General features: G+C 31.7%; 2 protein-coding genes across 6 annotated transcripts; both read right to left on the reverse strand.

The window, feature by feature from the left end:
• Positions 1-553: 553 nt before the first annotated feature.
• On the reverse strand, positions 554-6968 carry LOC137919011 (SET domain-containing protein SmydA-8-like). The gene is made up of 8 exons (XM_068761970.1): positions 6889-6968; positions 6245-6441; positions 4773-4996; positions 3489-3776; positions 2332-2575; positions 1207-1437; positions 985-1073; positions 554-772 (listed from the first exon to the last, which is right to left on the reverse strand). Exons 1-8 carry the CDS (start codon positions 6930-6932, stop codon positions 554-556), a joined length of 1536 nt encoding a protein of 511 aa, XP_068618071.1. The 5' UTR covers positions 6933-6968.
• Positions 6969-8125: 1157 nt separating this feature from the next.
• Positions 8126-23346, reverse strand: LOC137918672 (protein lin-54 homolog). 5 transcript variants are annotated; one of them, XM_068761540.1, is made up of 22 exons: positions 22967-23346; positions 22632-22779; positions 21708-21793; positions 21330-21440; positions 19728-19905; positions 19306-19424; positions 18377-18449; positions 18170-18300; positions 17236-17335; positions 16996-17078; positions 16600-16674; positions 16168-16276; positions 15632-15724; positions 14700-14776; positions 14014-14328; positions 13226-13369; positions 12786-12876; positions 12067-12274; positions 11654-11765; positions 10934-11073; positions 10156-10354; positions 8126-8560 (listed from the first exon to the last, which is right to left on the reverse strand). In XM_068761540.1, exons 1-22 carry the CDS (start codon positions 23012-23014, stop codon positions 8549-8551), a joined length of 2652 nt encoding a protein of 883 aa, XP_068617641.1. In that variant the 5' UTR covers positions 23015-23346; the 3' UTR covers positions 8126-8548. The 5 variants fall into 5 exon arrangements, with proteins under 5 accessions (XP_068617641.1, XP_068617640.1, XP_068617639.1 ...); XM_068761539.1 differs by having other exon boundaries at positions 14700-14773; positions 19650-19905; XM_068761538.1 differs by having other exon boundaries at positions 19650-19905.
• Between the last annotated feature and the right edge of the window lie 1084 nt (positions 23347-24430).

The raw sequence follows: 24430 nt of genomic DNA on the forward strand, positions 1-24430 counted from the left end.
AATAAATTAAAATTCTGTTCCCAACATTGTAATTTTGTTAAGAATTTTTTTAACAATTTCAATCAGTGTCGGTAGTTGCGAAAGAAGCTTCTCAAAATTGAAGTTAATAAAAAATTATCTTCGTTCTACAATGAGTCAATTAAGACCACAAAATCCTGCAATATTGCCAATAGAACAAGAAATTACAAATAATTTTAATTTTGAGAGCATTATACACGATTTTTCTACTCTGTAGATATTATATAAATATGTTTACGAGTGCATACACATATGTCTAAAAAAATTTACTCTGTGTATTAATTAATATTGATTAAATAACTTAATAATTTATTTATGTGTATTAATTTATAAAAAACCACTATTTGATTGACTTGTAACAGAAGGGTCGGCAAACTGGAGATCGCCCCGGGCGGCAAAAGTTCTTGGTACACCACTGCCTCCACCTTGTCATAAACAAATACTGCGCGTGAATGTTTGTTATTTAAAAATAATCCAAAACAGTTTAACGAAAGACTAGTTTAATACATTCATATATTATTTAACAATACATCATTTAATTTACGATGGACAAAGATGCTGTTTTATTTATATCATTCTTGGATGTTCTGTCGTCATCGGTTGCTCTTAGCAAGACTTCCGATATGGAACACTTCAAAACTCTATACTCCTCAAGAGCCTTAGCACATAAATCGCCTTCCGGTGAATTTCTAGGTTCTATTAACAGCATTTCTAAAGATTTCTTTAAATATTTTTCTGCTTCTTGTAATTCCACCTGTCAAAGAGTAAAATTACATTAGTTTGATTTGCATAACATACACGTTTTTTTACAAAAAAATATTGATTAGTATTTTATTAAAAAACTTATTATTATTATTATAAAAAATATTGGTTATTATTTTATTAAAAAACTTATTATTGTTTATTAGAAAACACTTAAACTACTTTAATATATTGACGAAATTCACTATTAAATATAATCCTTACCAAATATATAGATCTATTTATTTCTCTTCCATCAAACAGCTTCTTACTTAACATTACCATCGTTGCATGAAGCTCGTATAAAGTTATAGCTGAAATTGTAAAGTATAGTACAAAAAGTATATCACGAATGTTTTAAAAATATCTAAGTACAACCACACCTTAATTTATTTTTTTAACCTATCTTAACATTTTTTACTTCGGAGAATTAACTTTTTTTCTCACCTTTTATTCTGCAAATACCTGGGCTTATTTTTTCAAGGACATTTAATAAATCCTTGCACAAATTTATTTCACGTCTCATCATTTTTTTAGTAGGTCGTGGTTCACGGTTTATAGAATCCCTTAAAATGCCAGCAAGGCGTTGTTTAGCATCGAGCAGTAAATAATGGTTTGGAGCAAGCACCAGAGAAACATTTTTAATATATTCCTCTAACTCCTTTTCATCCTTTTTATCTGGCGGATTTTAACAATTATAGTAGATTAATTAAAAAACCTCGGTTACTAGTTTCATGTTAAAATTACAAAGACTAAAATCAGAGTCCCCACATAATAAATAAAAAACTTTAAATTTAAACATTATATATAACATCAATGGACATAGGATGTATCGATTTCCTACTTCATGTGTGTGTTCAATGCAAATAACCTATTATAATATTTACTGATTGTGAGACATGAAAAATATACCTATCATTTTGTTAATTTTCCTGTTATCATTTTCAATGAGTTACCATTGAAGAAATTTATGGGGAAGCCCATGTTCAGCAATGGATGTCGTAAGGTTGAAATAATGATGTTGGCTACTAGTACGTTACCGCCATAACTTAATTTCTCTTCCTGCTTCATGTGTCCATCAGTGCAAATACTTCAATAGTATATACTTTGTATGTGTGTGAATAATAATATTAACACAATAATATAAGTTGCTAAACAAGCGCTTAGCTTACTTTTCATATTTATTTCAATTAGTGTTTCATAAATATTTGTCATATTAATGTAAATGTTTAAACCATAGAATTGTTTCAAGTACGTAAAAATAAAATGTTTTATCTAAACACGAAGTATAATCTAAAACTTTACTAAAGATAGCTATTTTCTTTTAAATAATGGCAATCATTTTGTACACGCGCCCTTCTTGGGACAAGAATGAGTTATGACGGATTTCTACTGATTAAACCCCCGTGATGTTTCTCTATCATTGCTATTTGACAAGGACACTGGAACGTTTACACACATCCACAGCCAAGCCTGCAGCTCCATCTCGGGACGAGATAAGTCTTCTTCTCCTCTCAAGGAATGGTGCGCATAATAAACGAAGCGCATCACTTCTAAACCTCTTCAACTTACTTATGCTTGCCAGTTTATCCGAACAACATTGAACCTTATGTCCGATGATGGAATGTTCATATTTACAATCGCAGCTATGGCATGACCACATTTCGTCGATACTATGAGATATATATCCTATTTTACACCCAGGACATAAAGCAGAACTCATGTAGGTATCCATTTCTGTGATATCTTGACATCTTTTACACGTACATTTAAAGTATTTCCCAATTAACAAATGCTGTTGGCGTATGGCGGTCCCCTAAAATTTTAAACCATATATTAGTGCACAATGAATCTTGATATATTTTATAATAAACTGACGTAGGTTCACGTTTACAATCAACTTTGAGTTTGAACTCTTTCACAAAAGTACAGGACTTCCTCTCAGCACGATCTACCGAGAAATCTTAGCGGAGCGTATATCGATGAAGTTAATTACAAAATGACATCAAGAATGTTTAAAAGATTTTGTATTACTAAATTAATAATTACCAAAGCATGAAAAATTAATAATCTGTAGCCAATAAAACAAATTATTTTCCTCATTCATAAATACGTAATTGTGTTTAAGTAGATACAAAACATCATATTCCAGTTTTAACATCTAAGGGAAATATTACGTCATCGAAAAGGATAGTTACCAAGGAAAAAAATGTTCATTTACATCGATATAAATACGTGCGAAGCTCGAATGAACAAACACATTTTTACTTTGGACTTCGTGTTATTACTACCTCAAGACCTACCGGCCCCAGGAAGAATCCCACAACCAGACAACCTTCATTTGATAGATTAATGTTATTATAATAAAACTACATTAGCAAAGTTAATAGTACTTTTGTCCATCATTATCATCATGTCGGCCAATAGGCATTCACTTCCAGACATAGATTTCACGCGTCCTTGAGTATGTCGTTGATCCACATAGAGAGGTGTTTACCCAAGCCGCGTCGACCAGTGGACCAGCGTGGTCGCCACCCAAGAACCTTTCGGAACCTTTTAGTCGTCGTTTGTATTAACGATGTGTCTCATTGCCACTTCAGACCAATAATTATTCGAGCTACGTCGGTGAATTTGAGCTCCGTGCATAGTATTTTGTCCATGTTTACACAATATTTATCATTTATTAAAATTCGCATATTATTTTCAAGTTTCATAAAATATCTTGATACCTTTAAAGGATCTGTGTAATTGTAGAATATCGTTTCTCCTTTCTGTATATTAGTGCTCGCATGACATACTAAGTCGTTGTTATCATTTATTGCTATATGTGTGTTACCCACACAATCGTGCGCCATTAATGCAGCTTTCAAATATACTCCGCGGAGTAATTCCGAACACCCAATCGCAGGTACCACGGGTCCTCTCACTTCAAAGCTGTTCACATCTACAGCCGCACATATTTTTTGCACAAAGCTTTCATCTTCAATCGTATCTAGTAAGCCGAGTGATTTAATAAACTGAAATAAATTTTATCATAGAAGTAGATAATCAAGAAAGTTACGAGAAAGTTCAGGCAATGTAAAAAATAAACAAAACCAACCACATTTGTTTAGTATAGTTTAAAGAGAGTTGAAGGAAAAAATGATTCTTTACAGAAACCGTTTTTAAATAATACATTTATGCATTGCATGAAAAGAGGTGTTTTAAATAATGAAATAGACAGCTGTCATGTGCTGTGATAATAGTAGGTGAACTTTTATATCATATAATTAGATATCAACATGGGCAAATACCCAAAATTTTTAAAAAATAAAGTAAGAGATTAGACTAGCAAGAAGCACTGTGTTATGTATGATATGAGTACAGATAATGAAACCAATGTTATCATTTCGCTTAAACCATACCGCTAATTTTGATTCTATGTCTTCGTTTTAAATCATTCTCTGAAATTTAATAAAGGTCATTATTGAACTTTAAAAATATGTATAAGTAGAGATGGGTAAAATAATGAGCTTATTTGTATTTTTATGATTTAATATCTAAAATAATCCTTAAATAAATATTTATGTACTGTATGAGACAAATAAACTGACGTCGCTAGTCGTTGGACAAAAATGTTTAAACAAATAACAATTCAGATTTTAATAAAATCTGCATTAATTTGCGTTTTAATTTGAATACGAATTAGATGTATAAGAGGTTAAATATATACCAAAAAAGTATATATTAAAAGAACTTTTGTTATAAAAAAAATTCCCATATTTCCCATTATTGCAATGTCATGCCAATCAGACCAAATTTTGCACTTATTTCATATACAGTACCCCGCGACAAATATTGCACATCGACCTTTGGAAAGAGACAATCGGTTAATTTCGGCTTCGTAGAGCGTTATCTATGTCGCACGACTGACAAAACGTCACATAGGTAGAGTCACTTTCCAAAGGACGATGTGCAATATATCGCCGGGTACTGTACCAAATCTTTATTATATTAACATTTTGTACAAATACCTTGTCTGTATGTTCACAGTACTCCCAAACAATGGAATTCTTTCTCTCATTTAAATGTGTTTCGAGTTCCATAAATTCATTCCAAGCCATCGTATCAATATTTTTTTTTAAGATGACCCTAAGTACTAAAAGAGAACCAACATTTTGCACCATAGTCATTGGGTTAACGCCCTTTGTCAGTTTGATATTTCTAAAGAAATCACACTCCAATTCATTGTGCCATTCTGAAAAAGTTGTACAATACATTATTACAAGAGATGTTTTTTCTTTAATTATTGTTCATTTATTTAATAAATAAACAAACCTTAAATCTATTTTGTTATCTTATACTAAAATAGAGTAAGAAAAGTACTTCAAATATTCGAATAATGACGAATTAGTCACAATTACATCAAAACTAGATTATAACGACTCGAGATTATTAAGGATGAAATATCCTATCGCCCGACTGAACCGTTGTATCGCAAGTTAGATATGCGCGCTTTCCTTTCGCTACAGCTAGAATTTTTGTTCACAAAATACTGAAAGAAGTGGCTTTATACTCGCTTCTTTAATGTAGGTACCGCGTTAAAAGTTGGCTCAAAAATTACTAACTGCGCAGCACTATTTAAGGCTTCTATGACTATAAGAAAAACAGTAGGGAGTGTGTTTATTGAGTAGATTTTTGAGTTTTTTAGTTACAGATAGCCAGGAAAAGTAGGGAAAACTTGGAAAAAGTGTTATTCACTGGAAAAGTAGATGGAAGACGAAACGAGGCCGTAGCCTCATGCGCTGCAATACACACCACCGAAGTCCAGCACAGTTTGCTTAATATACTAGGCCACAAAGTTTCTTAAAAAGGTCCTCAATGGTGAGGAATACGATACAAGAAAAAAATTTGTGTCATTGACAAAAGCCATTTGTGTGCTGGCATTTACATCTTCTCTAGGTTTGTAATAGTAGAACACTTAAGTCAATTAGCTTGAGTTCCTTTACACGAACTGAGGCTTGCGAACTTTGGGCTGTTCCATAAAATATTCCACCCGATTGGAAGACTACCATAGATCTTTAGCCATGAGATCGAGTTAGGCTGGCGCTGGCCGCGAGGGCCTAACTTCGATTAAATAGGGTGTTACAGTCGTATTATGAAAAGAAATGTTTTTTGCCAATTAATTCAAAGGAAATTTGATTCAAAACCACTACAACTTCGATATCCGCATAAGAGTAAAGTACAATATTTGCAGTAACAGACACTGATTCAGCTCGCTTTCAACTGATTCTATTAAAAATCTACGGCGTAGGTCTATGTGCAGCAATTTTTGGTTAAAATGATGATTAACAGAATTTACCTTAAAATCTCTATCATAAGTTTACTTCTTTTTACATCAGATGTGAAAAACTTTTTGGAAAGGCAATAAAAAAGAAATGGACCCAAAATCACGTTTGTATTAAGTTGCAAACTGTACAAATAGCAAATGATACAGTTTACTTACTGGTCAGTTGTTGAGGACATCCATCACCAGGACATACGGGGGCGACGGCACAGTTTTTACAGACAGAGAATTTACTAATCAGGGGAAGGTAGCAATTGTAGCATACTAACGCCGTGTCGCTATGAGGACCCAAAACGAATGGATTGTCCCAAAGAATAGTCTCGCCCGCTTTCAAATCTTTTGCAGCCACCAGGTACCTTCATATTGCGAATTAATAAACAAACAAAAAAATCTTGAATATTTATATTTGTGAAATATATTAATAATTTTGGGTTCCAATATATAAAAGCCATGTATCTTAAATAAAAATAGATATTTTGTCATAGTATATGTAACTTCTATGTTTAAAAACACTAGCGCGCCGCACTGTTTCGTGAATCCTCGAAGAGCTCAGAATAAGGATTTAACTATCCGCAGTATGCTTGCGTAGTATCCTCAATTACACGCTGCACGGAGGTGCTCCGAAAATCCAGGAAAGTAAATAGATGTCGGCAAAGTAGATAGTCTTTTTAAAAAAAATGTAAATAGCAAAGCTGCTAGAAGACGGTCACCTATTCGCTGGACTGACGCAGTTATCAAAATGAGCCTAAGAAAAACATTTTTTAATATTTTAATTAATAATATTATAGTTAATAAAGACAAACCTGCCAAGAGTTTGAGAAAATTTCACTTCATATTTTTCGCTCATTTTAAAATTGATTTGTCTGTCAATATTTTTACAAACAACAATTACTACAACAGAATTGCATTCGGCACACGTGAACGGTCAACTGAAATTATTAATAGCAAAGCTTGTCGGAAGTTAAATATAGCATGTTCCGCAAAGTTTGTTTTACCTTTTAACCCAGATTTAATTTTAACGGTAAATAATATATTCATATGTATACTTCTTACGATATCGAATTACGTTGCAAACTTTAGAAATATTGTATATCATAATAAAGAAAACTGCAAATCCTATTAATTTAATATTGGCATATACAGGTTGATTACAAATACATTTAAAGAGGTGGGGTCTTGCTATTGCTGTCATTTAATGTATGACAAAAATCAATAATCAGAATTAAAAAAATTACATAATGTTAATATAGAAAGCAAAAACGTTTCAAATTCGGATATTAAAAGTAATTATTGTTAACTGTCTATTCCTGCAGACTTTGTACTGCCTGAACTTATTGGCCTGTTTCATTCCAATAGAAAAAAGTTTTCACAACTATAACCTATCTCCCTGTATAACCTTTCAGCCAATAGATATCTACTGCAAGTGCTCTACCAAAGATTGCCACGATGACTGGCCTTGCGTTGTCCGCATCTAGTGGCTATATCCTACCGGCTTGTGGTCACCATTCTAGAACCTTTCGGCCCCAACCGCATCGATTGCACCTTGTGTAGTTGTTTATATTAAATTTATAAATATCATAGAGTTTTTGTAGATGAATGAAAAAAAAACATAATCCAGATAATTAGCAATGGGAAGGCTATATTGCGCAGGCATATACGGCTATATGGCAGTGCCTTAAGGTTTTATAGTGGAGGTTGGGACCCGCTAACACAACGTAGGGACATTCGCCCCAAAGGCGGACAAAGGACTTCGTTAAGTTTTCGGAAGACGCTGGATACAGGAGTAATTACATTTGGAAGCCTACGTTCAGCAGTGGATGTCGTTCGGCTGCAATTATGTAGTACGTAAAGATTTATTATGAATAATGTTACCTTAGTATACCCTTGCATCATTTGTAAAAAAATACACGTGTAATTCATTTTGGGCAAAACTGATTTATAATGAAAAGTCTTAATGAAAAGTTCAGATAAAATTGTTTAGTATTAAATTAAAATAAAACAAAACAAACTTTATAATATTGCATTTATTATATTACTATGTAAACTCTTACCTTGCAAGCAAGGTATCTTATGACTAGTAAAATATTAGATTTACATGTTCTGTACAGGCTTAGCATGCCACCATTAAAATTATTTAAACAAATATAAAAAAATCTGTCATTACCCTAACAAGTTAGTCACTCAATTCCATATATGGAGTACCTTTATTATATGTACATACGATTCAATGTCAATCTATCATGAACAGTCTTCTGCATTACATCAAATACTTAATAAAAATTTCCTCTATATACTAGTAATGAAATATAAAATGATAAAATATCTTATTCCAATAAAAACCATTAAGATTGCACCTGTATAATTTTACTAAGATATTTTAAATGATTACACATATATCACATGTTCTTTACACTCCTGTTTAAAAAGGAATTAGATTTCAATTCCCCATTATTCCGATGAATATCACGAAGGACCCTGAAACAAAAAATTCTCTATTAATAAATTAAATATTTGTTAAGAATAGTTATCATAGTAATTCCTTTTATCAGATATTTAAAGAAATTAATAATATTTGTCATGATTTCTTTTGATTAGTCAAAAAGTTCAGTCACTCAAGAAGTTATGGAGAGGGCTATTATATTCTTTGAAAGACCGAATCAGAAGCGAAAGCAACTGATATAGCCCGGCGGATTGGCAGCAGGCAGGGCTCGGAGAGCGCAGAACAGCTGGCCGCTTGGGACTAAGGTTTTGTATCACAGGGATCGTCAAACGTAGCAGTAGGACGTCCACGCGTAAGGGACGACCCCGGACGCAGGCTGCTTCCAGCTGGTCTTATTGAAAATCTATGAGAGAGGCTTTTATCCAGCAGTGGACATTCCACACCTAAAATGATAATGAGGAAACACATATGTACAATATTAATTACTTTATCACATCACATGTTTAAAGAAACCACATGAGAGAGATCCCCCCCCCCCAGCTTCGCGTGGTCAATGCATTATACGAGTGTAATTTTATAAAGTCCGGTACTTGATAATTATAATGCCAACTAATGTTCCTATAACCTAAAACACATTTTTTACAGAACATTTAAACTCACTTTCGGGTGGATTTTCGTAAAATTCTCAGCTGACCTCTAATCAGTGAAAGAAAAATTCTTACCAAATTTCCTTATAGACTTACGGTTAAAGAGATATCGTGATGAATCAGTACCTAGGTGGAAATTTCTTTTTATATAAATATATATAGATAGATTAAAATTGTGTTGATAATTTATTAGGTCAGGGAAAAAGTCTGATCGCAAATATGCACTATGTATAAACTTATTTAACTTAATAAAATTTCTTAAGCCTTTAGCCATTTGTACATGGCTATGATGACTTTAAAAAAATACATTTTCAAATTAAAAATAAAGTTAATCGATCAAGAAAATTCGTTTTTCTTTCTGTCAAAATAAATGAATCTATTGAAGAAATTTAATAACATCTTAAACTTTTATTTCAAAAAAGGAAAAAATGCAACACAAACTGGGATATAATTTGTAACATAAACATCACCTAATTAAGTTTAGCAAAAGTAGCAAAAAGTAGATTTAAGCATTTTCAATCTGTAAATTTCGACATCAAAATAGCATCTCGTCCAGTTACGGATAAAATGGCCGGATTTAACCAAAAGAGGCATATTTAGTCACTCAGCAAAGATTAAGATTGTTAGGCCGGTAGGTGATGAAGCATACGCCTTATAGCGCTGCACCTTCAAATTTCTACCTGTTTTTTTCTGCCAGTCTCTTTAGTAAACGGTGTCAGCTTAACATCAAACGATGACTGCCTAAACTACTCATCGAAGTTTTTGATCAGATATCCCAAAATTTGTAAAGCAACGGCATCATTTCACTATATACAAGATGGCAAAAAGTCATCAAAGATGTCACCTATACACATTGTTAAATGTTAAACTAAAAAATTTATGTCTCGCATATAAACATATTTTTAATTTAAAATGCGATGAAACTTTTTCTCCTACCTATTATATAAATGTACGATTAATTTATTTATATTAATTTATTATACATCATCGAGTAGCGCGAGTGGCGTGGACTGATGCGAAGCGCTTATGATGTCCTGCAGGCAGCGTGCGAACTCGTCTATGACGTCACGCACAGGGTCGCTGTCCTCTGCGCCATCCTTGCCCGCCCCGTCGCCCCCCGCCGCCAGCAGACACTGGCACACCGCCGCTATCACCTCTGGCGTTATGAAGCTGCACGGTTGCCTGCGGGCACGACACCAGACCAACTTTAATATAAATCTCTTAGTTAAAATAAAATTATTAAAATGTATTAGTTGTTGTTATTATTAAATGACAGTATCAGAGTGTGGAGATCTTATGTATGACTTAACTAATCGCTCGTCTGAAGTGGCAGAAGGCGGCGGGGCACATCGTTCGTGCAACCTTCGAGGCCGAATAGTTATTCGTCATGGGTAAAGGTCATGGGTAAAAGGTACGGAAAGTTACATACGAGCAGCTGAAAGCAGCCGTGTTGGTTGTCTTTGGAAGAGGCCTGTGATTTGCAGTGATCTGAGGTTTGAGTGTTCCAAGACTGTTCATCATTTTTGTTTCAATATAGCAGCGAAGCTTGAGCATAGCTTCTTTTGTTGCTACTCTCTGGGTGATCATAAGCGTTTTTATAAGATCCATTGTAAGCACCTACGGTGCAGATCCGTAGACCATTATTGGCAACAACTCCTGGTCAAACACCATCTTCTTCAGGCATTGCGGTTTTTAAAAGCTACTGCTCTATCCTAACACTGGTAAGATAAACGACATGTGTGATGATAGGTGTTCACTGACTTGAGCGGCATCAGCGGCGGTGGACGGTAGAGCGTGTGGCCGGAGGCTGGTGCAGGCGCACGACGTCGACCTCGCTCCAGTGTCTCTTCCACGTTCCGGCACCCGACGCATTTGCATATCGACGTGCAGGCTATTTTCGCCTGAAAAGCAAAAAATCATATGAGCAATGCTCTAAGTATCTCGTGGTGGTGCAGTCCAGCCAATTGATCATAAGGTGGTTACTAGTGATAGAAACGACAGAATCTAAATGTAAATTATATTATCAAGTTATCCAAAGGAGATGACACAAATAATAATAACAGCTTATCATTAAGACCATGGTATAAAACAATATCTTAAATGTTAGAGAAACAGCCTGAAAACACAAGGTATAAAAAATGTTGTAGGCAAAAAATCATCCTTTGGTTTTCAAAAATATGTAAATATTATTTAAAACAAAAATCATAAATTACATTACTTAGCGTCATTAAGTTCAGTTTGCAATGTACATAAGTAAATACTGGAAATAAAAAAAACAGTGATGGTGGCAGTTTTTTAGTTTCAAGTCAAAAACCTATAATTGAAGGCAATAACAATTCTCATTATGAAATCTAAATGTAAGTTTTTGACAATAGCTTGGCGAATGATTATACATAAAATAAAAATAATATAAATTGTAACGTGTTATATATATATATATATATTAGTATAATAAATTCTCAGTTATTAAAAGATTTTTACCTCATAACATTCACAATAGTTTTTGAGACAGCCACTTCGTTTACAGTTGCAACCCTTATTATGCCGTCGAACTGTTTCGGGGCCGCCAACTTTTGCTTTACCGATTTTTGGTCTTAAATAAAAATATGAGTTATTTCATTAAAACACACATTTACAACAATTAACGAAATAAAAAAAAACTATGCAAATTGTACAAATAAATAAAAATTGTGCAATTTATATCTTCACTAAATAAGTAAACAAAATTAATATAATTTGGGGTCAAATTTGCCTAAACTTAACCATTACTACAGATTAAAGAATCATAAATATTCAGAGATACAAGCAATAAAAAATATGGACAACTTTTCTAGTTTGTGCATAGAACAAGATGACAAATGCAAAAGCAGTGCAGTTTTAAAATAAAAATTTACCTGAATGCATTTGGGTTTCTGTCAAGGCACCCTTTGATGGCCTTATGTCGTCGTTCTTCATTTGCAAGGTTATTATTACAGTTGGTGCAGTTGCAGCGGTTACAAAACTCGCCGTTCGCAAAGCACTCGCAGTACAACTTCAGGCATTGAGATTTTGTGCAGTTGCATGCTTTTCTTGGTCTCAAACCAAGCTCTGTTGTAACAAGGTCTGTAGAAAACACATGATCCTATTAAATTACATGAAAACTATTAACATACTAAATTCAATGTACAGCATTAATATAACAAAATGTACAATTTATCAGTTAGCGAGCAATCGACAAGCTAAGAATGCTTTTGCACTGGCACAATTTGAATCAATTTCTGTAGTTTTGTTGTGGATACATTCTTTGCTTTTTATGTTGCTCAATGTTTACTTCCAATCAGCTCATTTTTAACCTTATTTCTATTTAGTAAGTGATTAAAATATCTTACAGAAGTTATAGATAAAAACTGAATACCATGGAAAATTCAAAGAAATAATTTTTTTTTTTTATTAATGCGAAAAAGCTTGAAACTATTAGTAATTAGACATTGGTATAATAAAGTAAAAAGAAACTGTCGCTTGTCAACGCATCTTTATATTACGCAATTAGTCAATGTCGATGTCAAATTACTAACTACGATCATCTACCTCTATCACTTGCTTACAAAAGTCTATACAAAAGGTGCGCACTGACCAGATTCGGAAAGAGCCTGTGGTGTCCTTGGCGATTGGTACACGCTTAACATATCTGCTTCTATAATATTATTCACTCTTTGACTGTCATCCTGTAACAGTAAACATACAAAGACGGATTTAAAAAAACATAGTACTTGTGTGTATCGGTTTTAATAGGCAGAGAAACTTTTTCAAAATTTGTAATTCTTCATAAACTTGAACTATATTTAAAAGTTATGCAAAAATATACAAAAAATTACACAATTTTTAAAAAATATATTTCTAGTATTAAAAATTAAACGCCTATTTTGCCTATAGTTTGAAAACCAAGAAAATATATTTTTTATAATAACCCAAAATTGAACCAAGATCCCATATCTTGGGTATATTTTACAAATAATTGAATGAGCCGCATGTACTCTCAATTTATAAATTAATATTGATCAATTATAAACTTACGTTCGCAGATTGAGAGTCGCTCATGTTCATATTGTCAGTCTCTTTACCGAAATTGGACGGCACCACTATCAGCGGATGATCTTCCGATCTACCGCTCGAGTCGTGCTGGTCTGTATTTTCATTGTTTTCTTCGCCGTCCGAGTACTGGCAATAATTTAATAAGAACAATATTTAAGTATATTAGTAGCAAAGTAAAACCTGAGGAAATTACTAGTAACCTATGCTATGACATACATAAATTTCGAGTCTTATTAAAAATAATAGTGTTGGCCTCTTTTAAGTTTGAATTTAACAGCTTTTTTTAGACCGCGAACTAATATTGTGGCATTTGCAGATGTGTTTCTCCTCCCACATATGTTTTTTAAACAGAGTTCCATCTGTTGTATTTAAAACTATTCCATCTATTGCATTTAAAACTACCAAACATCCCACAATAATTAATATTAAAATCACAGATTACAAAGATCAAAAAACTTATCTCTTTTCTTGAACTAATCTCTTTTAATCTTGTTTAACTACCATTTGTACCAATGACAATCATCATCACCTTTTTCGAAAGACGTCCACAGAGCTTAGGCCTCTATCATAGATTTCGGAGCGGCCAATTATTTAATTTTACCTATTTTTTTAATTTCTAGATAAAATAGTTATATACATATGTATATATATATATATACACATACATATGTATTTATACGTATATATACAAATACACGCACATATATATAAGTGTGTGTGTGTGTGTGTGTGATAATCATTTACACTATATGCGCATAAGTAATACATACGAAATCCCGTTTAAATTCCACTTCCACCTCTGTAACAGAGACTTGAGGGTCTTGAGTGTCGACCTGCATGTCAGCTTGCAGGTCAAGATGGATGTCTGTCTGCATATTGGGGTGCATGCCGGGCTGCATTATAGACTGCATGTCAGTGTGCACTTCCGATTGTCCTTCGCCTCGTAGTGCGTCGGCGACCAGCGCGCGTAAGGCTGCCTTCGAATCGGTTTCTTCTTGTCTTTCAACAGCGATATCGTTCGCACTTTGTGGTACTTCCGACATTGGTGATATTGGTGCCAGAAGACTTTGTGATGATCTGTTAGTCTGTACAAAAACAATTTGTGTCACAATTGAGCATAAGAAATTGAGTCTTCAGCAAAAAAAGAAAACTCGGTGTTTGTAATAATTGCTATATCTTATAACGAATTTCTTTAAAAGATTTAGCAGGTATTTGATGCCACTGCATCTTGGACAATATATTTAAGTATAAAAAACAAAATATTTCACAAAGTTTAGTTAATTTTTTTAAAAAGAGAATTATAGAGCAATATATTAGCAAAGATTATAAATAATAATAATAAATAATTTAAATCACAAAATGATGTACTACAAGGAAAAAATAATCGAATTTAAATCTACCAAACAAAACTTTACCGAAAAAATTATAACAAGTATTTTAAATAATGATAACGCACCACTACGGAATGCGACGGCTTATTAACCAGTGGAGCTATCCTCACTAACTTCTGCTGGGGCTTCGTCGTGTTCACTGCTAAATAATAAGATTTTAAATTAAAAACTTCAACTCTCTCCTTGACAGACATTCTCCAAGTGACTTTTGCTAAGATTTCAAATTTAAAATTTTATTTATAATTTTCGAATAAAGAAACAAATCATTGAACGAATTCAATAATGTCAATGTTCAAAATTCTTTCCATTTTCTAAAGTTTGTGTAATTCTTTTGAATGTCAATTTTAACAATCAACCGAACGCGTATGTAGTTCAGGTCAATAGATGGCGCTGTTACAATTACGAATAAGATGTCATATCTTTTTTCTACTAACCTTTCAATACGCATTGTCAAGGTGTATCTATTTCTGAATAAAATACAAAACGTAGAGATTTACAAGACCATTACAATTTCTATTACTTTTTACTAATATTATTTTTAATCCATTCACTTTGCAAACAAAATCTTGTTTATGACTGAATTTTAAAAACAAGTACCATTACCTAATAGATTTACTGGTGACTTTATATACTTAGCAACGTATATACAATTAGATTTTTTAAATTATGTTCAGTAATAATCGTGATGGAATCAAACAAAAGTTGAGCTAATGTTATAAAATTTTGGCCAGCTACCTTCCTAGCCCGATATTTTATATTTAATTAATAATATGTATATCTCGGTTAAGTAAATTGGAGCATAGCGGGAATGGACACTTGGCATTTTTGATGATTAAAAAGATTTAAAAATGTGTGTTTAAATATGCATACATTAAATATTCATGATGCAATGTAGGCTAAATGTCACTTCGTTGTGGAAACCAGCCCATTAAAGCACAGAAGACAAGATGTTCCAATCCAGCTGGGCACCATTTTAATTTAACCGGACCATACATACTTTGGTTTTGGGTTCCAGCATTGGCCAAAATAACCATAGGCGGCTGTTGACCGCTGTTGGACGATTTCTCCGCTGACATCTGGATTAAATTACCTACAATTTTTACATCATGATAATATACTTTTCTAAATGAATAAAATTTCAATTTATACACCAAAACGCAAATTATTAATAACTTTAATCTATAAATTACTTAAATCATGTGATTAAGTTTAATTTCTATAGTAAACCGAGAGTGTAGCGTTAGTTGATTGTATTGTATATCTAAGGAGCCACAGTTAAGTGATGTCATGAAATCGAGCAATTTAAAAATTGTCTCCAACATGGTTTAATTAAACTTATAAATCCAATTTTTTTGTGTTTATTGCCTACTTTACAACTGTCTCATTAACCTAAATCATAATTAAAAAAGAGCTGTAATTCTTAATACCATGTTAAAATTAAAAAGAGTAGATCACTGATATATATATATATATCTCAGTGATATATATATATCGATTATTAAACATAATTATTGAGTCATAACAATATTTTACCCTTGGCATCAGTCAAGAGGAAGGTTTTAGCTGGTATGTTTATAGTTTGCTGTTGTTTAGGTTTAGCGGGTGCTGGATTTGAATTTGTAACCAGTCGAATGTACTGTATCTGTAAAAGTAAAAGAAGATATTATCAATTTTGATAAATCACAGAATTGTGAAATTAATTATGGAATAATAAATACCCACAAACTTTTTAAATTATTCTGTATGTTGGTAAATATATTTATAGTTGATCAGATATTAAAAAAAATATTTGTTTACCCAATACGGTTGCCAGTCATTGAAATTGCAATTTGTCCTGTATTTTTTTTAATTGCTTTGTATTTCCTCATATTATTGTAATTTTTGTTTGCAATCCATAATAAATAAAATAAAACTTTGATAAATATGCCTTTTGAACAGATAAAACAATGTAATTGAATAACTTACACCTTTGCCTGGGACATTGATTTGATGTAATTGCGTCCGTGGCCCTTCAACAATTATGTTACCCTCTTTAGTAATCTGAAAATGTTAAAAATATTGTTTTAGAATTATTTAACTTTTACAATTAACTACAATCTGTAAAAAAAATTTAAGTTATTTAAATTTAAAATTTTATGGGATTTATATTTTAAAATACGCATCTGATCACCTACGCTTTATGGGCTCAACCAGCATATAAAAATAGCATGCGACTTCATACATGACATTATTATTCAAATTTTTAAGCCTTTTCTCTTCAGACAATGGGTTTTTGTTACATTTACTAATTGAATCTAAGATCGTCAATACTATTGTAAATGTTTAGTTACTAAATATTGAAAAAAAAATACATGTTTTTACTTGTGCCTTGGGTGGTGCTGTTGTTTTCAATATAACATTTTGCGTTGGATTCGAAGTTATAAGAACTTTCTTTGTGGCAGGACCTAAAAGAACGTTGAATATCATTACAAAGCCAATAATTAGTTACTATTTAGCAATAAAATAATGTTTCAATGTCTAAACCAATTAAACATTGCACAGAATAAACGTGAAGTAGCATCATAAAATAATTATTTAATAGATGCTTTGTAATGTTTATACCTTGGGATGCTTGTGAAATCTTCTCAGGTGATTTGAAAGCAATTATTTGCTGCTTTTTGGCAAATTTTACTCCTGACTTTGTTGGTGTAGCCAATAAAACCTGGAAAAATATTCCTACTTATAATATCTTCAAATTTGGAAAAAAAAACTACTTCAGATAAAGTAATTTTATTACTTTCTATTATATATGTCATATAGTATTATTCCCGTTACATCAGACATGTACATAACAAGTGTCTTTTTATTTTGACGAATGTAAAAGAAACCAAGGTTAAAAATTTTCAGATAAATAGGCCAGCTAATTACAAGATCTAGTAGCTGAATAACACAATTTAGAGTAAATATTTTAAAAAATAAACATTTCATTTTTATAATGGAATGCACGTTTGTATTGAAATAATTATAAGATGATAATGAAAGAGTGAGATAGACAACAATAACTGCTTGTGCAAGTGAAACAACAAACTACATCAGATACGGACGCCGATATTAGTTCTTTATGTTATCTCAGTAAGTCCCATAAATAGCTATAGATAAACACTCATAAGTCTTAATAGGTTCATTCGAGACGGGATGTTGGAACTAAATATTAATAATTCCGTGGACAGAGCGACGCTTCTATTGCGTCTTTCCTCAAAGAGCTAAGTATAAAGACCAGACTGTACACAGTCTTCTTCTTCTAGAATACTTTATTACTTTGACCACATTACAGGGAGAAGCTGGGATGGTGGAGGATAAGTGGAGATGACAGACAACAGTTGTCGGTAATGTGGATGTTAAAAAGAACATAGTTAGCAATTTCATAAGCGTAGCAGAAGGTAACGTGCTTGGCCATAACCCTCAGTCATGATATCTTAATAATATAAAAATATTTGATATCTTATAAATAAATGGTTACATTGTTTTATATTGTATTGTTTGTATTGATAATTACCTTATTTCCTAAAGTTAATGGTACAGTTTTCTGTTGCATAGTAACAAAATGGGTCGGCGATTTGGCGCTGGAGACAGGAGTTACATTCGTGAGAAGCGTCTGTGAGGTATTCACTTCCATATTTGGTTGTCCTAAGACAAACAATTATCATTAAAGTTCATCAATTCTATCAAAAATTAATGAAGAGTAGATTAATCAAAAAATTACCTTGTAGTAAAAGTTTTGTTATTATTGGTTTATTCTGATGAGTAGTTACATTTTGTGTCTGCAGTAGCTGCGTCTAAAAATGTATCAATCAATATTAAAAGATTGTTAACTACAACCATTTTTAGTAAGAGAACTTTGATCTTAAAAATACATAGGTCAACTTAATACCAGTTTTAAGCAAATATATATAATCAGCTTTGTGATATCTTTATAATTTTTTAAACCAGTTTATATAATACAAACTTTCATAAAAAATTCTTGGTCATATTTTTTAAGTTATAATGGTCTAAGTTCCAAATCAGGGTGCCGCCCAATAGCGGGACAATGAGCTATTCATAGTGGCGGTAACATGTCCTTAATGGAAAAATAATAATAATAAACAGGACAATTTATATAATTATCTATACATTATATATATCCCAAAGAGGACACTACAATTTTTTTTTCTTGTTAAGGGTGCAACATTCTATAAAAAGCAAAGGGGAACCTATGGTGCTTGTATCTAATGGATTCAGGCGTTATTTTGCGGAAGTCCATCCTAAGTAAGAAAAGCACTACTATATAGCTACTTCCGCTATGTAGCAGTAGTTGTGCAATAAAGTGCCAAACACCGAGTCTCTAATCAGTGTAACATTGCTCCGGAGGATGCCCTGTGGAGGGGTGAAACACGTGTTGAGTGATTTAATGGTATTAGTTGTGTAATTCGCATTGTTTGCCGCATGCGCATTTATCAGCGGGCTGGCGGGCGGTGCACTTTATTGTACGACTACTGCTGCATGGCGGAAGTAGCTATATAGTAGTCCTTTTCTTACTATGGTGCTTCTCTATGAATTTATTTGATGTTAAGAGGTGGCAAACTAGTGTAATGTTAATACAAATGTTACTCTCAGGTTTTATATACTTAATCAGCTTTTTAAATACGTAAATACCTGTTCTCCAGTATTAGCCCGTATATATTGCACAGTAGGCATTACTGTCCCTGTTGTCAATAATTTTAATTTTTGCGGCCCAGCTGTTGGCATCATTACGAGCTGTTTACCGATTTGAGCTGAAAAATTATAACGAAAATACGTTTGTGATTATTAATGTTTTATAATTACATTATCTGGCCAGTGACTGTAAACATATGTTTCAGTTGATGAAAATTTTAAATTGTATATTTAGATATTGACAATTTATTCCATATTAAACCAATTATGTTGAAATTAAACCAGATTATTTTTATATTAGGTACTGTAGCAGTAATTTTTTGGAAAAATTTAAATTGACTTACTTAAAACTGTATTCCCTTTAGTATTGCCTTGCATGACACCGGCCAGAGTAACTTTCTTAAGAAAGCTATTGTTCTTACCGGTAAGCAGTGCTATGGGTTTAGGTGCTATTGCAAATTGTTTTCCTGGTAAAAATGTTTTAGATGCCTGAGGCATAACAGCAGGCTTAGGTGCTATAGGCACTTGCCGTGGTGCCGATGTGTGTACCTCAGTTTCGTTCCTTTTAAGTTCGTTAGGACGAGGCGGCGAAAACGGCGTCTGTAATATATAACAAAATTTTTTATACAAAATCAAGACAGGTACTTAACTATGGCACAATCTTCTGAAATGTTTTTTTTTTTATTAAAGCAGGGATTATTTATTCTTTATTACAATAAAAAAATATATTATAATAAAATACACAAAGTAACAAGACAAAAAAAAATCAAATGAAAGGCAAAAAAGCATAAAGTACTAAGAGCAGTTTTATATCAAACAATGGTTTCATCCAGACAACCATAAAATTATTTTGAACAGCTGGCAGAGACATGTCTTTTGCCAAAATAAACACATATCTCAACCATCCATAAACACCCTTGAATATAGGGTCTCTAGTATATTTCATATTAACATTAAATACTTCCAATTTAAAAATGTTTATAATAATCGAAAAAAATAGTTTTTCAAACTAAAATTATATTTCCTTCTAAAATATTAATAATTCTTATAACAAGTTTGTACATTACTTATACAGTAACTTCAAAATTTTTAATTAGAACTTTTTTATTTAATTGAGTCTATTCAAAAACCTTGTTTGTAATAAAAATTAACTATAGATTATGTCAACCTCTGGGAAACTGATTTTTATGTTGCCTAGTTAACATCCTGCCAATCATGCACACATGCATTTTTCATTACATAGTATGGTTATCACATTTTATCACAGTCTTAAATATTTGATCCATCAAAAAACACAGCTACAGCTCGTACAGGCTATTAAAAACTTAAAACATAGAAATTGTTTTATTAATCTGCCAGTAATTTCTCAATACATATTTTTAATATATTGTTTATAAGCCAAAATTCTTTTTTCTTTTATAAAAATAGTGAACACACCATTATAAATGTATGAAATAAAAGTAAATTTGAAATGTTAGGCAATATAAATTTCGTCTTTACAACTTAAAAAATCCTTCATGGAACTAATAAGTATATATTAGACCTTCTTTTTCTTAGTTTTAAATCTATGATTAAAAGTATGTTATGAAGTAAATTTTTTAGCATTCTAGAGATTTAAGTTAATTACAATTTGCGAAACTTGGTTTGTTGGCCCATTGACATAGTTGATATAATGTGTATACCAAACATTGTTACATTTCATTTAATAAAGCAGTTTTTCTGTTTCTTGCCAGCCCTTCTTGACAGATCAGCATTCAAGCCAGTGGTAGACTGTGCACGTAAATGAATACTTAAATGAAGAGAATTTGATTAATCCACACAATTAATAAATGATATACCTAATGTAATATATAGACATCAATCTTGATTGCTTTGTAAATAAGTTTGTTTAATGGTCACTTTACCAATGTCATTTTCTCAGTTCAGACAATACAACTTAATTATTTTTCATTTACATAAATTAAACATATATAAACAATACTAAAATCTCTTTGTTTTTAAAATTATGCAAAAAAACATTTTACCTTAACAGTGATCATCTTTGGCAATGTATGATCTTGTTTTGTTGTTGTTATGTGCTGTGTTGCTTCAATTTCTATCATGCTGTCAGATTGCGATGTAAGAATACTGTGCTCCTGAAAAAAACAAGCAGGTTAGAAATTAATGTAGAGGCTTTGACATATTTATAAACAAATAATAAAACAAGGAGCTGTTTAATAACCATTATGTGTTACAGTACCATTTATGCAATAGGAGGAACAAGGAGGAACAATAACATAGATAAGGTTGCGGAAAGTCACTGAATGTGGGTAATACAAGACTAGCCATTGCAGAAAACTTTGGGGGAGGACTATGCCTTGCAGCAAGTGATAAAAAGCTGAATAAATGAAGAAGATACCTACACTTGAGTCTATAGAAGTAGTCAAAACATTGCTTTGATCTTCATGGTCCTCATATTCTTGAAGTGTAAACTGTTCGCCTATAAAATCTGAAAACAAAAGGTCATTCAGTTAGCTATATTTACAGCTCAATGTCAAACTGCATACTTTGTATGTAATGTTTATTATTATTTCAAACTTAATACAGGTCAAACTTATGTGATGGCAATACCAAGCTTCCCTGAACCGAGTGTATTGTGGTTTGTCTCACATCTCAGCAGTAAGATCAAAATGATGTTTATGTTGGAAATATAACATATCAATTTTATATTACAATAGTTTAAATCTAGCAATATTCATTAATGAAAACAGGTTATTTATCAAACTTCATTATCATTTGATCTTTACCTTTAATTACCAATATTATATTAAATTATTCATTACTGCTTATTAAAACCTGTTTTCTGTTTATAATTAATATTTAACTATCCAAAAACACTGAAAAGTATGGTCTCAACCAATAAATATTTTAGATAATCAATAACAAGCAAATTTCTTGATCATAAGTATAGAAAATTATTCAAAAATATAATATAATTACATTACAAGCATGAAACACTACAATTTGTTTTAAGTATGTTAATCTCTTTATTCTATGTGTTGTACATAAATATATCAATTAATAATGTTCCTATATTAACAATGTCTTTTAACGTTTATTAAAAATTCGATGACTTTGCTTTAGCCTAGTTAATAAAGTCAGTTTTCCATGATAAATCATCTCACCTTTTACTATAACCAGAATGTCTTTATCAGGTAAATGTATGATATGTTATCTTAAATATCAAATATTATAAATCTAATTTGTATTAAATAGTTAGTTAAGCTACAATAGTAATTTTGATAACAGTGGGTGTGAATAACAACACCAAGATGCATGATAAATACCTATGATTTCTTCACTGCCCGTATCCATTAACATAGGCTGCTCTTCAATATGCTCAAATTCCATGGGAATACCACCATCGTGTCCACCGTGTTCCAAACTTATATGTGTCTGATCAACAACTGTATCTTCTGGATGTCCAAAGTCAACCTAAAATGGGCAATCATTTACATGTTGATTAACTTTGTTCACAATAATAAGTCACGAAAGTAAAGACTATGTTGATTTTGAGTAGGAAAAAAATTGAAATTAATAAAAATATTAGTGATTCATGTAGTAATTAGGTTGTATAATAATGAACAAAATAAAAATTTCAAAATAGTTATACAGTACTCACTCCCATAGAACTGTCCAAGTTCAGAGCGTCACTCAAATTATGATCCATGTTTAAAAAGTTATAAATCGACTTTTTACATTTATTATGATGAAATAAATTCACCACATTGAGCAGTAAAAACCGCGAAAAATCGAAAACATTGCCGAGTTCAAAGAGGCCGCCATTTTAAGTTGTCAAAAATCTCCGACCCATACAAATAGCCACGGTTGAACACAAATTGTCAATCACAAACACTAATATTTACTTAAACTGTACGGATAATAATTTAAGCAACTCTAAAGTAACAACATAGAATAAAATGTTTAAATTCACGTCGTAATTTACATCAAACGTATTTAAATCTTATACAGAAAAATAATATTCTACGACAAAAATTCTGATGGCGCTTCTTTCAATTTTGTAAAGATGTCAAATATGACCAACATTACGAAAAGATTACTATAAACAATAAACTATGTGCGTTCAAATGATAAGTATTTTAATGAATAAGATTAAGTATTTACGAAGTGATTTTTAATTATTAAAATAGTATTTTAAGAAAATTATCAGTGTACTTCAAATTGTAAGTTAACGATTTTTGTGGTGAATAAATATAAATAATACTATGCGCAATATTACACATGAATATGAATAACGATGACTGAACTATCTACACATAAATTTAATTAAAAAATTATTAAATTGTTATTTGACTAAGAGGCAAAATAAATACAAATCATGAATAATATTTCATATATGAAGTGATAAATGTATGGGCTCGTTTTCTTTATATCTTAACTTTTAGTTTTTATATAACAGCTCGTTAGTTAAAGTATAGCACATAGTAGTAACAACATAAAAGTAGCAACAACATTTCAGGCTATTTTTCATTACACCACATAAATAAATATATATAAAGTGAAAGTTATCTTTTAAGAAAATCTTCGCCTTTTGGCATTGTGTATAGTACAAGAAAAGGCTATTATGTTTCTTCGGAGCCTTATTTATGATAACTCATTCAAACATCACATTGTTCCGGAAATTTATTAAAATAATGATACGCATAAATTACGTTCAATTATTAAAATAAGAATAATTATATATGTTAGGCTCTAAATGTACTTTTTTGTTAAACAGGGCTTAAAATTTCCGATCGCTGAGAAAACTTAGTCTAAACTTCTACATAGTAAATAAATTCGCATGTTTAGGAAGCTTCATTTTGAACCATTATTTTGGTTACTATACGCAACAGAATTGTCTCCAAACCATTAGGTCATTTGTGTAGACTTTCAATGAAATGACAACATGCTAAAATCTCAGAGAGAACCTCGCCTGCTGTTGTCTCGCAATGACCTTTTAGCATTTAGTTATACATAAAAGTTTTACTGAATAGAAATAACGAATCGTTTCACAGAATCAAAACTTAAAAAGAGCCTATTAAAATTAGTAACTGTATGTGTCTTTGATAACCAATGAAATAAATGT

Source organism: Battus philenor, unplaced genomic scaffold (genome assembly GCF_028537555.1).
Source record: "Battus philenor isolate CCGP_79_NKW_IND1 unplaced genomic scaffold, ilBatPhil1.0.hap1 SCAF_15, whole genome shotgun sequence".
Taxonomy (NCBI): domain Eukaryota; kingdom Metazoa; phylum Arthropoda; class Insecta; order Lepidoptera; family Papilionidae; genus Battus; species Battus philenor.